Raw genomic sequence first — 13,325 nt, forward strand, 5'->3', positions numbered from 1 at the left:
CGATATTCCGGAGCAGTCAGTTCCAAGCGAAGCGGAAGTCAGCCAGTCGCGTCTCCGCTATCACGTGCCGGGCCGCGCTTCCTGCATTGGCGCATTGTGGTGGGAGGGCTGCTCAACATACACTGCACAAAGCCCTCTAGACAGCACGTCAAGATGGGTATCGAAGAGAGTCTCCCGGTCGATATCCATGCCGCCCCGACAACGCAAGCCTTCGCGTTCATCGGCATCGCCTTCATTGCATGCAAGATCTTCTGCTTCTGGAGGTTGATTGCATCGCTCTTCATCCTGCCCGGTGCTCAGGTATGCCAGCATCTATGCATGCTATAGCTGCAATGGCTGACATGTGCATAGCTCTCCAAGTTCGGCAACAAGGGATCGTGGGTGGTAGTGACAGGCGCGGCGGACGGCATCGGCAAAGAATACGCTCTCCAACTCGCAGCCAAAGGATACAACATCCTCCTCGTCTCCCGAACCAAATCGAAGCTCGACACACTCGCGGAGGAGATTGAGAGCAAGTACAAGGTGCAGACCACGATACACGCCATGGACTTTGCGGCGAACAAGGACGCCGACTACACAGCATTGAAGCAGCTCGCTGCAGGTCTCGATGTTTCCATCCTGATCAACAACGTGGGACAGAGCCACAGCATACCCGTGCCATTCACCGAGACCCCCGAGACGGAGGTGCAGGATATCATCACCATCAACTGCACCGGCACTCTGCGCATTACACAGCTCATCGCACCCGGCATGGTGCAGAGGAAGCACGGCTTGATCTTGACCATGGCTTCGTTTGGTGGAATCATGCCTACACCTCTCCTCGCAACATACAGCGGCAGCAAAGCATTCCTGCAACAATGGTCGACTGCCCTCAGCGGCGAGCTTGCTCCTCATAACGTTCACGTCCAGCTTGTGCAATCCTACCTCGTCACTTCCGCCATGAGCAAGATCAGACGATCGTCAGCTCTGATCCCAACACCGAAGCATTTCGTGCGCGCCGCACTGGGCAAGATTGGAAGATCTGGAGGAGCACAGGGCATTGCTGCGACGAGTACACCATACTGGTCGCATGGCATTATGCATTGGGCGATCGCGAGCTTTGCCGGGACGATGAACGGGCTGGTGCTCAACATCAACAAGAACATGCATCAGGACATTCGCAAGAGGGCGTTGAAGAAGGCCGAGCGGGATGCAAAGAAGGCTTGATTGGAAGGATAGCCACAAAGAGTTGTTCATATCAGAGATACCACAGCAGTTGCATATACCAGAAATGAAGAGACGGCCGCGGCTCTTGCTTGAACAAGTTTCCTCGTCGATGTTGGTGTTGCCAAGGCAAAGCGGTTGGAATGACCCACCGTCAGCTACGAGCAAGGTAGGGAGCTTGCGCTTTGCTTGACACGACAACACCTCATCAACGAGATGACTGTTGTTCCAGCTCTTCCGCGCATTCCTGGCAGCAAGTGACCAACAAATGCCTGTGCTTTCATCACTGACCCAACCGCCGCCATGGGATTTTACCTGCATACACTATAAGGTATCTTCCACTACACACCTGATACACCCTGAACTTCCCTGCTGAAAGGAGATCGTCACCCAAAGAGACTGTCACATTGAACACACTGTCGTCAAGAAGTTGCTACAACATCCCCATCTCCAACCTATTCCCCGTCCTCATCATCCTCCAAATCACCATAGTACCCTCCATGCGCCTCGTTCATATGCTCATAAATCTCACCCACCCCCCTGCGCCTCGCCACAATGGAAATTCAGCCCGAAGTTGGTTCGCGGTCGTCTCTACATCGATGATTGTCTGGCGTCCCTGTGAGCAGCCTACACAAGTAAAGGTTGCTTCGTCCAGGCCGTGTCGATACTCCAGCGGCCTGATCATTCCGTTGAGACACTTGGAGCATTCTAGTATCGGAGCGGTTTCTCCCATGCGGCAGTAATGACACTTTGGTCGCACGTTCAGCCTGTCGGCTTCGTGGACGATGTACTGGGCTCGACAGTGCTTAGCGCTGCATTCGTACCAGTATATGTTCTCCGCTTCGCCATCAGCGTCTGCAGTGTGGCAATGGATATTGGCTTGATCAGTGGCATTGGGATTGTCACGATTGTAGCAGCACAGTCCACAAATGTTTTCTGGTCCCATGCCAGTCACTGATCGATGGTACTGGCATAGCTTGCACATGATGGTAGGACCGAGAGACATAGTCGTCTTGTGAGGCGTCCAGGCTACTTGAGCGTGCAGCGTTGTATCAAGATTAAGCTCCAACATCTTGTAATCCACGAGGCGCCTGAACAGCTCCCGATCCTGGTCCCAGAGCAAGCCAGCCTCACTTCCCATGAAGCCGTCATTATAGTGCTCAGTATAAGCCTTATCAGCATCAAGAATCAGGGACAGACAGCTGACATTCCACGTCTCAGGAATCTCAACATCATTCCATCAATCTCGCCAAAGAAGCATCACTTCCTCAGCAGCACGTCTCAGGGGCTGTACTCCCATCCGGATAGTGAGAGCTCCAAGCAATGCAGCAGCGCGACCGGAGAGCATAGTACCCGGGACCACGATATGTAGGAGAATCCGCCAGAACTTGCGGCCATACTCCTTTCGGACCAATGCCATAGGGATCCTGGTCACAGTCTCCTGTCCAGCGGCAGCAATGTGACCTGGCATCGCATCAGCAGACTCGACAAATGTCAGTCGGGTAAGCACTCGTCCTAAGCGTCGCAGGATACGGTAATCACAAGATCGTCCCAGCTCTAGGAGCTCATCCCGCCGGAAGGAAGTGATGGGGCGGTTGTCTTCGCTGTCCTCGTCCTCGGCTTGAGGCGCCAACTCATACGACAGCGTTGGATCCAAGCATACGCATGGATACTGCAACCCCTTTGGCACCTTAGCGATAGCCTCGAGAACCTCTGCAGTATAGTCGTAAGACTCTTCCAGCCAGGTCTTCATCTTCGCTCGGTCATCCGCGTACGCGAGACCGTTGACTTTCAGCCCGAACAGATCCAGGAGGTCTTGCCCATGAGGGTTTTCCTTATCATTACAGAAGGTCCGCCAAAGAGAACCAAAGACAGGATTCAAGCTCATAGCAGCCACATCGCTCTCAATAATAGCGCGGAGATGCGTGGTAACGATGTCTCGATACGCTGCATCTTCCTTATAAGACCGTGCAAAGTCCTTTAGCGGAGTCGCCTTCTTTGGCAGTCGTTGTTCGAGAAGCTCGGATGTGAGAGCTAGCCGTTGAGATGCAATCACATCTCCAAACGGGAGGAAAGCAGCGAGCTCGCCTTCTGCTTTCACTTTTCCGATATCTGTGTCCACGTACCAGGAGAGCTTCGCAGGAAGTGCGACCGATCCAGCTCCCTCCTTCTTCACACCCATCCAAGCTAGCAAGACCTCAACCGTGACCTCAGAAATGGTACGTGCCTGGGAGTTGTTCAAGTGAATAGCAGCGCCTCGCGTCATGGTGGCTAGGTAGTCGAAATAGGCAGAATCCTGTGGATGGTACGGGAAGTGTAGAATCGACATGACTTGTACCCTCTTCTCTCCCTCGCGCATGGTCTTCGCAGCAGAGACCCAATCCGCGAAGAGTGGCCCGTATCCGCCATAACTCTGCGGATCAGAGAGGGCTTGTAACTCCTTGTCTCCGTTGTGAGCACGGGTCTTAAGGCCTTCGATATGAGGTGGCGCATCGGCGTAGACTAGCATGAGGGTCTTTGCATCGGTGCGCATGTACTCATATGCCTGAGCAAGGCCAGTCTTCGCGGCTTCAGGGTGGTCGTCGGATTCCCCGCGAACGGCGTGCAGAGCGTTTGCTTTGGCGATTAGGGTGGCTCCGCCGTCTTGCTGCATTTGAGCGCAAGAAGTCCAGCCTGACCAGTCGAGGAGGTCGCGGTGGGCATAGTCGCGATACGCTAGTATGCCGATGCCTGTTGATCCGTTAGCTGGCACTTCAGGTGTCTAGACGTTCGAGGAAAGTGGGAGCATACGTAGCACGACGCGCTCCTGGATCACTCACGATCAAAGCAGTTCGTCAGGGCTGAAATAGAGATGATTTGTGGTAGTGATTGCTTCAGTGCTTGGAGATAGCTGGTCATAGACGCCGTGGCGTCAACCAGTATGAGGAGGTCCACAACCTCTTTTTCCGAGCTGTTGGCCATTTGTCTTGATTGTACGACCTCGAAATGATGAACGGCATTTAATATATACTGAGCATGCGTGCTTGACTCACCTGTGGCTGTGCCAGTGAGTCACGTGCATCAAGTTGAGACACCGCCAGCGGGCTGAGGACGAAACATGTCACCAATCTTGAGGGGCGTAATTACAAGCCAGGCGTATTCGTAGTCATCGCAGGACGCATGGCGATCGAGACAGTCATATGATCTGGCCATACGGCTGGCGAAGGCCTCACCATCACCCTGTGCTGGAGATGTGTCGTTGGCTTGGCATTGCCTACAGTCCATGCAGAACCTTCGCAGCAGGTCTGAAGCTCTCGACTGTCTGAAGAGGGAGAGTCTCAGGAACTCTGCTATCGGGAAGTGTGCATAAGCCATTTCGATGCGAACCCCGGTGAAGTCATCCCAATCCCCCGATCCAGCGCAGTATCCTCAATGGCACCATCAGCGGCCAAAGCAAGACTTCCAGCAGATGCATAATCGCCGCGCCGAGCTTCCACAGCATCGCAAGCGTTGTGCATATGGCCAAGGCATGCGCTGCCAAAGACAGGACTTGCTTCAAGGCGATCATCTTCTCCGTCGTCGAAGCCTCCGAAGACGACAATGTTTCTATGACAGCCACTTTTGGCATTTCCAAGCTCTTTGCGGACGACAGAAATAGCCTCAGCAGATCCACCAACATCTCAGCGCTGAGGGTAGTCTTCGGCCCGCCAAGTATATCGGCTCCCGATTCATGTTGATCTGCAGGCTCGGCATACGACGAAACCCTCCGGTGAATGACAGTAGCACTCGATATGTCCCGGATCTCTGCACACTTCTCTTGGCCATTGTTGTCTCGCTGACAACTCAACGAACACTCCCGACTCTTGTCTCGACCCGTTGGGAGTGTCGCTCTTGGCACAGCAGCAAGCTCCGGCCGCACCAGCTTCACGCGCGGAAGACAGCTCAGATCCGCAACTTCGAAGCTACCAGGTACACATATAGGAGGCTGACCGGATCCCGACCTCTGCTTCAAGGCTTCACCATGATGATGATCTACGTTGGCAGGGTTGACAACAGCCGACGGACTGGGCGCCGAGCCGATCGACTTCACGGGAAGTTGTTCCGTTGCTCGGCATGCATTGTGTTGCGGGACGGTCCTGGGGATCTCACGACTTGTTGAGGCCGGTTCCTTGACATGTTGAGTCTTCTTTGGGGATGCAAAAGGGGCGAATAATGTTGCTGCTTTGGCCTCGAGCTTGTCCACGAAGCGTCGTGGCTCGTTGCTTGTCATGTTCGTGTCTGACCTTGGCGTCTTCCGCTTGCGTACTGTGATTCTCGATAGCTCGGGGGATGTCTGCGTATGCTCGTACCGGTATGGCTTGAATGATGGTTGGCCTGGAACTCCAGGACACAGAGCGTATAGGTCATCTTCAGTGAATCCCTCGTCTAGCTTGGACGAATGTTGACCTGAGCCGCGCAGCAACCGCTGGTCGTATCCTTCGCTTGATACACGCCTAGTCTTCTGTCGATAGTGCTTGAGAGCCTCAATCTGTTCAGGAGTATAGCCCGGGTACATGAAAGGCTGTGGCTCACGTGCCGATGGCATGTGCACTACGAACTGGTCATCCTTAAGCACCGAATCTCGGCGTTCTGGGCCGTCTAGGGCATCGAATCGACCCGTCGTGGGTGTAGTTGTCTCTCCCTGTCGACTGGAATGCCGTCGATGTTCACGAGGTGGTGCTTCCTGTTTAGACACATTTCCAATCTTTCGTCCCTGGTTCGCTCTACACTTTACCGTCCTCGATCCAAAGTCGGGTGTTGGTAACGTCTGATCGTTAGTACGTAATCTCAATGCCTCACCTGGGGAGTCTGGTGTGCAGGGTGTCCTTGTGCCTACACTGGGAGAGATGAGACCAGTGCGCGGGTTCGCGGCTCGAGCGGTGATATAGTCGTCGCTGTCTTTCATACGCATGATTGGAGGCCGGCGAGATGTCCGTCGCGAATTGTGTCTGCCCAGGATTCTCGATGGAACGTTGGTTGCAGGCTTGAGCTTCGATCGCAAACTCCGTTTTGGTGGGAGACGCCAATGTGGTGGGCAAAGTTCTGGTGCTTTCCAGTCGTCCACTGACATGGCAAGTCGTGCAGCTTCTGTCGCAATTCTCAGGTTGTGGTGTCCGTCCCGCTCGGTTTCTGTGATCTGGGTGAAATGTGCCGCGTTATACATCGCTGATAAGAATGGAATGCCAGAAGCTGGCCCAGCAACCACACAACATCGACTTTGCAAATGGAATGAAATGCGCTCGTCACTTACAACCTGAGCTAACTGTTAGACGTGCACTGAATGCGTCCTTTCCGTCCGTCTGCAAAGGGGTCGCTCCTGCAGAAAAAGTCATTATGTGGACGGAGTGCTCTTCCCAGCGGACCTGCTTCAATCACAGCGCACGACTGCTTCCAGTCTGCATCTGGTCTTTCCTGTTGTAGATGCACGAGGGGCATGGCTGTCTGCTCCAACCTGGAAGCACTTTGTGCGCCTGCAGCGAAAGCTGTCGTATCACAGCCCTGTCGGTGAGCCATGGATGTGACATTGCACCACACTTGGCGTATTGAGGGATCGACGCGATGACTGGCCATCCTTTCTTGACTTTTGCTTCCAAAGCGCAGAAAGATTACCACTCATGTACCCTGGCAGCGCCAAGTTGGCAGTCTTTGGCAGTCTTGGACTCTTGGGGGATGTGGCCATTTGCTGGCAGGTCCATGCGGAGAAGATTGCACACGACGAGCAGCAGGCAGTGCTCAATCTACCGCTTCGCAATGCAACCGGCCACGTACCACGACCGTTGATCGTCTCGCAAGTGCAAAAGGCTCCATTTGGCAGGCGCGGGATAATAAGAGTATTAAGCTTGATGGCGGGCGGTTCCGGAAAATCCTGTGAGATGCTTGGGGGACTTGGTCTGACCAAGACAAGGTCGCGGGCTGTCAGCTACAGCCATCATTTGTACGTCGGTGGCCGCGCATGCATCTCGCGCATCGTCTCGCAATGTGAGCCTTTTGATGGCTGTTCCTGCAGTCGTCGGAAGGACGCGGCTCATGCAGCGCTCGCAACGCCCGCGGGCATGATGTGATGGTGGTAGAAGCGCATGTGCAGTACCGGTTGAATCGGTGCTGCCTATGGATCCCGGTCAGCGCAATGGATCCGAAGTCCTCTCGTCGCAGCCAAGTCGAGCAGCAGCTCTTGGAAGTTATACCAAGAGGCCGCTTCGGTTTGGAAGCATGTCAAGACCTTGCTGGCCGGGTGTTGCGAATGGGGCTTGTCCGACACGCAGGCCGCGAACTAAGGAGTTCCCCAAGACATGCGTGCTACGACGACGTCGACGTGCTGTATCGGCGTGGTCGCAGACGAGACAGCCAAGGTGTGCAGTGAAACGCTGTCGGTCGCGGCGCGATGGCGGGCGAGCAGCGGTCTATGATGAGCATGACAACGTGAATGATTCGGAAGCTCGCAGGCACGGCAGTGTTGGCGGGCGCCCTTTTCGGGTTGAACGGCATCAGCGAGTGTAAAATCGCGCACCGAAAATCTATGCTATCGTATATCGGCACGCGGCCTGGACGGACCAGGACTGTAGATGGCTGACCGACCGCAGAAAATGTTTTCCCTTGCGTGCAGTAGCGAAACGCAGTCGCCCTTCAATCGGCATCCATCGGACGTGTGAACTTTGAGTCTGAACTCTGAACAAGCACGCGAGGCGCGACGTAACGCCCGCGAACCTAACTGCCTGGGAGCATATCCTAGCAAGGTACGCGGTACGTGAGCATCATGTCGAGCATGTCGAGCAAGCATGGGCGACTGCATGGCAGCGTGGGAGCATAAGGCTGCTACTTCGGGGTATGTAGGTTTGGAGGTCATGCGCCGATGCCATGTCGTCGACAGACGGCGCTCAGCAGGCCGGAGATGTGTTAATCTCTTGTGTCTTTGTTTGTGTGGATCTGCTCGTTGCCCTGCAGGATTGAATGCCGCGAAGCGTGGGCGTGGTGTGGGAGTCCACTGCAGACCAACAGCGTCGAACAGCGCCAGCGTCGAGCCAGCGCAGCGAGCACGAACATGGAGCCCTCATCTCCGCGCTTGGCTCGTGGCTCGTGGCCTGTGGCCTCGTGTGGTTCGGTCCACCACTTCGTCCGTGTTCACCAGTGGTCATGCCTACTGACAACAATTGGAACTACTCACGGAGGCCAGCTTTCGGTAGCAAACGGTTGCCCCGATGACGAAAGTGTAATTGGCCAAGCGGCTGTAATGAAGCTCGCGAGACGCTGTCGCGATACGCGATGAACGATGCCGTGACCGACGATGATATGGCAGTCCCGTCCCTTTCGTGCCTTGTCCCTCTCGTCCCTCGACAGCTTCATCTCGACGAGTCTCGCGCTGCCTGGCCCCAAGCCACCAGCCACTCACCCACCACTGCTGTATGTACTGCTAATCACTGATCCTCATCGTGTCTCCAATGCCTGAGGATTGCTAGCCCGGTCCTCAGACGTCACCACCACGGCGCCATTGCAGGCGAGCTGTGTGCCGATTTTCCATCGACAGCTGCGAGCTTGTTCGTCCTGACCGAACTGTCAGCGAGATGGCATGTCGCGATTGGTTGGTGCGTGATAGCCAGCTGGCAGCAACCCGCCCGAGCCGTAGGGCCCACCGTGTCGCAGTCGCAGTCCACCAAGTGATTGGCACGTCTGTGCCGCGCATGATGCAGCTAGCCATCCATGTCCTAGTCTGCTCTCGCCCGGCCTAAACATCGGTGTCTCTGCAGCGCTGCCAGAGAGCGTGACGGAGGGGCCCACCCATGTGAGGCATTTACCTTCGCACCGGCGATTCTGCATTGCTTCTGTAGAGCAGCCTGCAGTTGACGCTGACCAGATCGCTTTAGTTACACGCTCCCAGCACGGGTTAGGGTGTGGACACCAATCCGCCGTTCTATCCTCAATCTTGAGTTTTTGTGGGTGCGCAGCTCGGCTAGCTTGGCTCGACCTAGCGTCCGCATCTTATTACCTCTCTCTTCCGCCCGCACGAAACTCTTCTTCCTGCTACTCAGTTCACAAGAAGCAACCGCGTCGTCTCTCTTTTACACGTCGTCGACTCATTAGATTGAGTGCACCACGATGGCGGCTCCTCGCGTCAGCTTCTCCGACAAGGACCTGGAAAATGGTGAAGGCGGTGCTGCCGAAAGGTACGACTCGCGAGAACCGCGTTGCTGCTGCCGCTGTTGTTGTCGCTGGCTAGCACTTGCTCCCGCGACACCACCACCACCACCAGTGGCAGTCGCACACGCTCCTCCAGGCGCGATACTGACACGCGCAGCAGATCTCGCAAGTGGTCGCAGGCACCTGGCAACATCGAAGACTTAGGTACGACTAACCATGCATTTCCGCTGCAAGCTCCGCACCGTGCGAAGATTATCTAACATGGATTTCGACACAGACGAATACACTGCCCTCCAAAAGTACATCTCGACCTACCGGGACCCCAAGGCCGCCGCCGCCGAGGAGAATGCTAACAAGGAGGACGATGTGAAGCCAAAGAAGGCATGGCAGGTTCGTGACATCGCCGCTGGCTGGCTTGCCCGCATCGACGCCTTCACCACTAACGCCTCGCGCAGTTCTGGAAGAAGTCAGACGCCGGCGCCGGCTCTGGCGACATGACCGTCCCTGACGACTGGCTCAACGCCGACATCAAGCAGGGTATCTCGGAGCACGATGTCGAGAGCCGCCGCAAGCGATTCGGCTGGAACGAAATCACCACCGAGAAGGAGAACCTGTTCATCAAGTTCTTGGGCTTCTTCACCGGTCCTATTCTCTACGGTAAGCCATGACACCGCATTCCACCAGCTGATGAAACGTATCTGCGTGCTACCGACGGCGTAATGCTGTCGCAATGCATTACGGCAAGCTTTGTTTTGCTTTTTGGCAGCAGATGCGAAGCTCAGCTAGAGCTCCCGGTCGCAAGATCCCCGCTTGGCGTGCATGCAGCCAGTTACTGCACCAATCAGCCTAATCAGCCTGCTGCAGCACATGCTAACGCCATTCGTAGTCATGGAACTCGCCGTCCTCCTCGCCGCTGGTCTTCGTGACTGGATCGATCTCGGTGTCATTATCGCCATTCTTATGCTCAACGCCATTGTCGGTTGGTACCAGGAAAAGCAGGCTGCCGATGTCGTCGCTTCGCTCAAGGGTGACATTGCCATGAAGGCTACCGTCATCCGCAACGGACAAGAACAGGATATCAAGGCTCGTGAGCTTGTTCCAGGCGATATCATCGTCGTTGAGGAAGGTCTCGTTGTCCCAGCCGATGCCCGTCTTATCTGCGACTACGAACACCCAGAAGACTTCGAGAAGTACAAGGAGCTCCGCGAGCAACATGCTCTCGACCCAGAGGAGGACCCAGCGGGCTCCGAGGACGCCGAGGAGGGTGAAGAGGGTGAGGGCATCCAGCACCAAGGTCACGCTATCGTCGCTACCGATCAGTCCGCCATCACCGGTGAATCCCTCGCTGTCGACAAGTTCATGGGCGACGTCGTCTACTACACCACTGGCTGCAAGCGTGGCAAGGCCTACGCTGTTGTCCAGACATCTGCCAAGTTCTCCTTCGTCGGACGCACTGCCACTCTTGTGCAGGGTGCTAAGGACCAGGGTCACTTCAAGGCTATCATGAACAGCATCGGTACGGCTCTCCTCGTCTTGGTCATGTTCTGGATTCTCGCTGCCTGGATTGGTGGTTTCTTCCGCAACCTCAAGATCGCTACCCCAGAGGAGTCCGACAACACCCTCCTCAAGTACGTCCTCATTCTGTTCATCATCGGTGTGCCCGTCGGTCTTCCTGTCGTCACCACCACCACTCTCGCCGTCGGTGCTGCCTACCTCGCCAAGCAGCAAGCCATTGTCCAGAAGTTGACTGCCATTGAGTCGCTTGCTGGTGTCGATGTGCTCTGCTCTGACAAGACCGGTACCCTCACTGCCAACCAGCTCTCTATCCGCGAGCCGTACGTCGCTGAGGGCGAGGACGTCAACTGGATGATGGCCTGCGCTGCTCTCGCTTCCTCCCACAACATCAAGTCTCTCGACCCAATTGACAAGGTCACCATCCTTACTCTCAAGCGCTACCCCAAGGCCCGTGACATCCTCAAGGACGACTGGAAGACCGAGAAGTTCACTCCATTCGACCCTGTCTCCAAGCGCATTACTACCGTCTGCACGCTCCGTGGCGACCGCTTTACTTGCGCCAAGGGTGCACCAAAGGCTGTTCTGCAACTCACTGAGTGTTCTAAGGAGACTGCCGACTTGTTCAAGGAGAAGGCCGCAGAGTTCGCTCGTCGTGGTTTCCGTTCCCTCGGTGTCGCTTACCAGAAGAACAACGACCCATGGGTCCTCCTCGGTATGCTTTCTATGTTCGACCCGCCACGTGAGGATACCGCCCAGACCATCGTTGAGGCTCAGCAGCTTGGTGTACCCGTCAAGATGTTGACCGGTGACGCTATCGCTATTGCCAAGGAAACCTGCAAGATGCTTGCCCTCGGAACCAAGGTCTACAACTCTCAGAAGCTCATCCACGGTGGTCTCTCCGGCACTACCCAGCACGATCTTGTTGAGCGTGCTGATGGTTTCGCTGAGGTCTTCCCAGAGCACAAGTACCAGGTCGTCGAGATGCTGCAACAGCGTGGTCACTTGACTGCCATGACTGGTGACGGTGTCAACGATGCTCCATCGCTCAAGAAGGCTGACTGTGGTATCGCCGTCGAGGGTTCCTCCGAAGCCGCCCAGGCCGCTGCCGACATTGTCTTCCTCGCCCCAGGTCTCTCCACCATCGTCTTCGCCATCAAGACTGCCCGCCAGATCTTCCAGCGTATGAAGGCCTACATCCAGTACCGTATCGCCCTCTGCTTGCATTTGGAGATCTACCTCGTCACCTCCATGATCATCATCAACGAGACCATCAGCTCCGAGCTCATCGTCTTCATCGCCCTCTTCGCCGATCTGGCCACCGTCGCCGTTGCCTACGACAACGCACACTCGGAACAGCGCCCAGTCGAATGGCAACTGCCAAAGATCTGGATCATCTCCGTCATCCTCGGTATCGAACTCGCCATTGCCACCTGGATCATCCGTGGTACGCTCTACCTCCCAAGCGGTGGTATCGTCCAGAACTGGGGTAACGTTCAGGAAATCCTCTTCCTCGAGGTTGCCCTTACTGAGAACTGGTTGATCTTCGTCACCCGTGGTGCACGCACTCTTCCATCCTGGCAGCTGGTCGGCGCCATCTTCGGTGTCGATGTCATTGCGACTCTGTTCTGTATCTTCGGATGGTTGAACCCCAACATCTACCAGGAGCCACTCCCAAGCCCAATGTCTTCCTTCCAGGAGACTCGCAACGGTCACACCGACGTCGTCACCGTCGTTGTCATCTGGGCATACTCGATCGGTGTTCTTATCTTCATCGCCATCACCTACTACCTGCTTAACAAGATTCCAGGTCTCGCCAACCTCGGCCGCAAGAACCGTTCCGTCCACGACACCCAGATGGAGAACATCATCGGTCACCTTAGCAAGCTTGCGCTCAAGCACGAGAGAGACGAGCACGGCGAGGGCCGATGGACATTGGTTGGCAAGCAGCAAGAGGATGAGGAGGAAGAATAGATGCATCATCAAGATACCACATTTGCAAATTGATACTTTTTAGGCTAGGAAACAGACGAGTGTGTTACTACCGACAGAGGAGTTGATGTGTTGCTCTTCGCCTTGCTTGGGAAAGCACACTGTACATAACCTTCTGGTAGATGCTTAACGAAGGCACTGTGCTGATACATATGGCTGTGTAGCTTCAGTGCCCACTCGTCGTAGAATAATAATGTATAACCACGGCCAACAACCAACAATCAAGCATCAACATCGACATTAGGCCATACCATCGTCACATGCGTCCCGGCACTGGCAACACCTGTTCGTCTTCATTTCTCAAGGGCCGTCGTTATACCTACCGGATTGACCTTTGAAGCTACGCGGCACGAGGCTTTCTGCCGGCGGGATAACAAGCATACACGTCCCGAATTCTACTCCCGGTCAAGCCTTGGAAACCCTTGCAACCCGAATCTATGCCGGACTACGCTACAGCCACTAGCTCC

General features: G+C 55.4%; 4 protein-coding genes across 4 annotated transcripts; 2 read left to right on the forward strand and 2 right to left on the reverse strand.

Annotated features, from left to right (window-relative positions):
• Nucleotides 1-153: 153 nt before the first annotated feature.
• On the forward strand, nt 154-1,206 carry CLAFUR5_08167 (Very-long-chain 3-oxoacyl-CoA reductase; the record flags this gene model as incomplete). Its single annotated transcript, XM_047907315.1, has 2 exons — nt 154-300; nt 352-1,206. 2 exons carry the CDS (start codon nt 154-156, stop codon nt 1,204-1,206), a joined length of 1,002 nt encoding a protein of 333 aa, XP_047759980.1.
• A 452-nt stretch (nt 1,207-1,658) lies between these two features.
• Nucleotides 1,659-4,164, reverse strand: CLAFUR5_08168 (Putative ariadne-like RING finger protein; the record flags this gene model as incomplete). The annotated part of the gene is made up of 4 exons (XM_047907316.1): nt 1,659-1,730; nt 1,799-2,428; nt 2,468-3,933; nt 4,023-4,164. The coding sequence occupies 4 exons, from the start codon at nt 4,162-4,164 to the stop codon at nt 1,659-1,661; spliced, it is 2,310 nt and encodes a 769-aa protein (XP_047759983.1).
• A 415-nt stretch (nt 4,165-4,579) lies between these two features.
• CLAFUR5_08169 (uncharacterized protein) lies at nt 4,580-6,385 on the reverse strand (the record flags this gene model as incomplete). The annotated part of the gene is made up of 1 exon (XM_047907317.1): nt 4,580-6,385. The coding sequence occupies one exon, from the start codon at nt 6,383-6,385 to the stop codon at nt 4,580-4,582; it is 1,806 nt and encodes a 601-aa protein (XP_047759982.1).
• Nucleotides 6,386-9,312: 2,927 nt separating this feature from the next.
• CLAFUR5_08170 (Plasma membrane ATPase) lies at nt 9,313-12,840 on the forward strand (the record flags this gene model as incomplete). The annotated part of the gene is made up of 5 exons (XM_047907318.1): nt 9,313-9,380; nt 9,515-9,558; nt 9,632-9,744; nt 9,810-10,011; nt 10,241-12,840. 5 exons carry the CDS (start codon nt 9,313-9,315, stop codon nt 12,838-12,840), a joined length of 3,027 nt encoding a protein of 1,008 aa, XP_047759471.1.
• Between the last annotated feature and the right edge of the window lie 485 nt (nt 12,841-13,325).

The sequence above is a fragment of the Fulvia fulva genome, chromosome 3 (assembly GCF_020509005.1).
Source record: "Fulvia fulva chromosome 3, complete sequence".
In the NCBI taxonomy this organism is placed as follows: Eukaryota; Fungi; Ascomycota; class Dothideomycetes; order Mycosphaerellales; family Mycosphaerellaceae; genus Fulvia; species Fulvia fulva.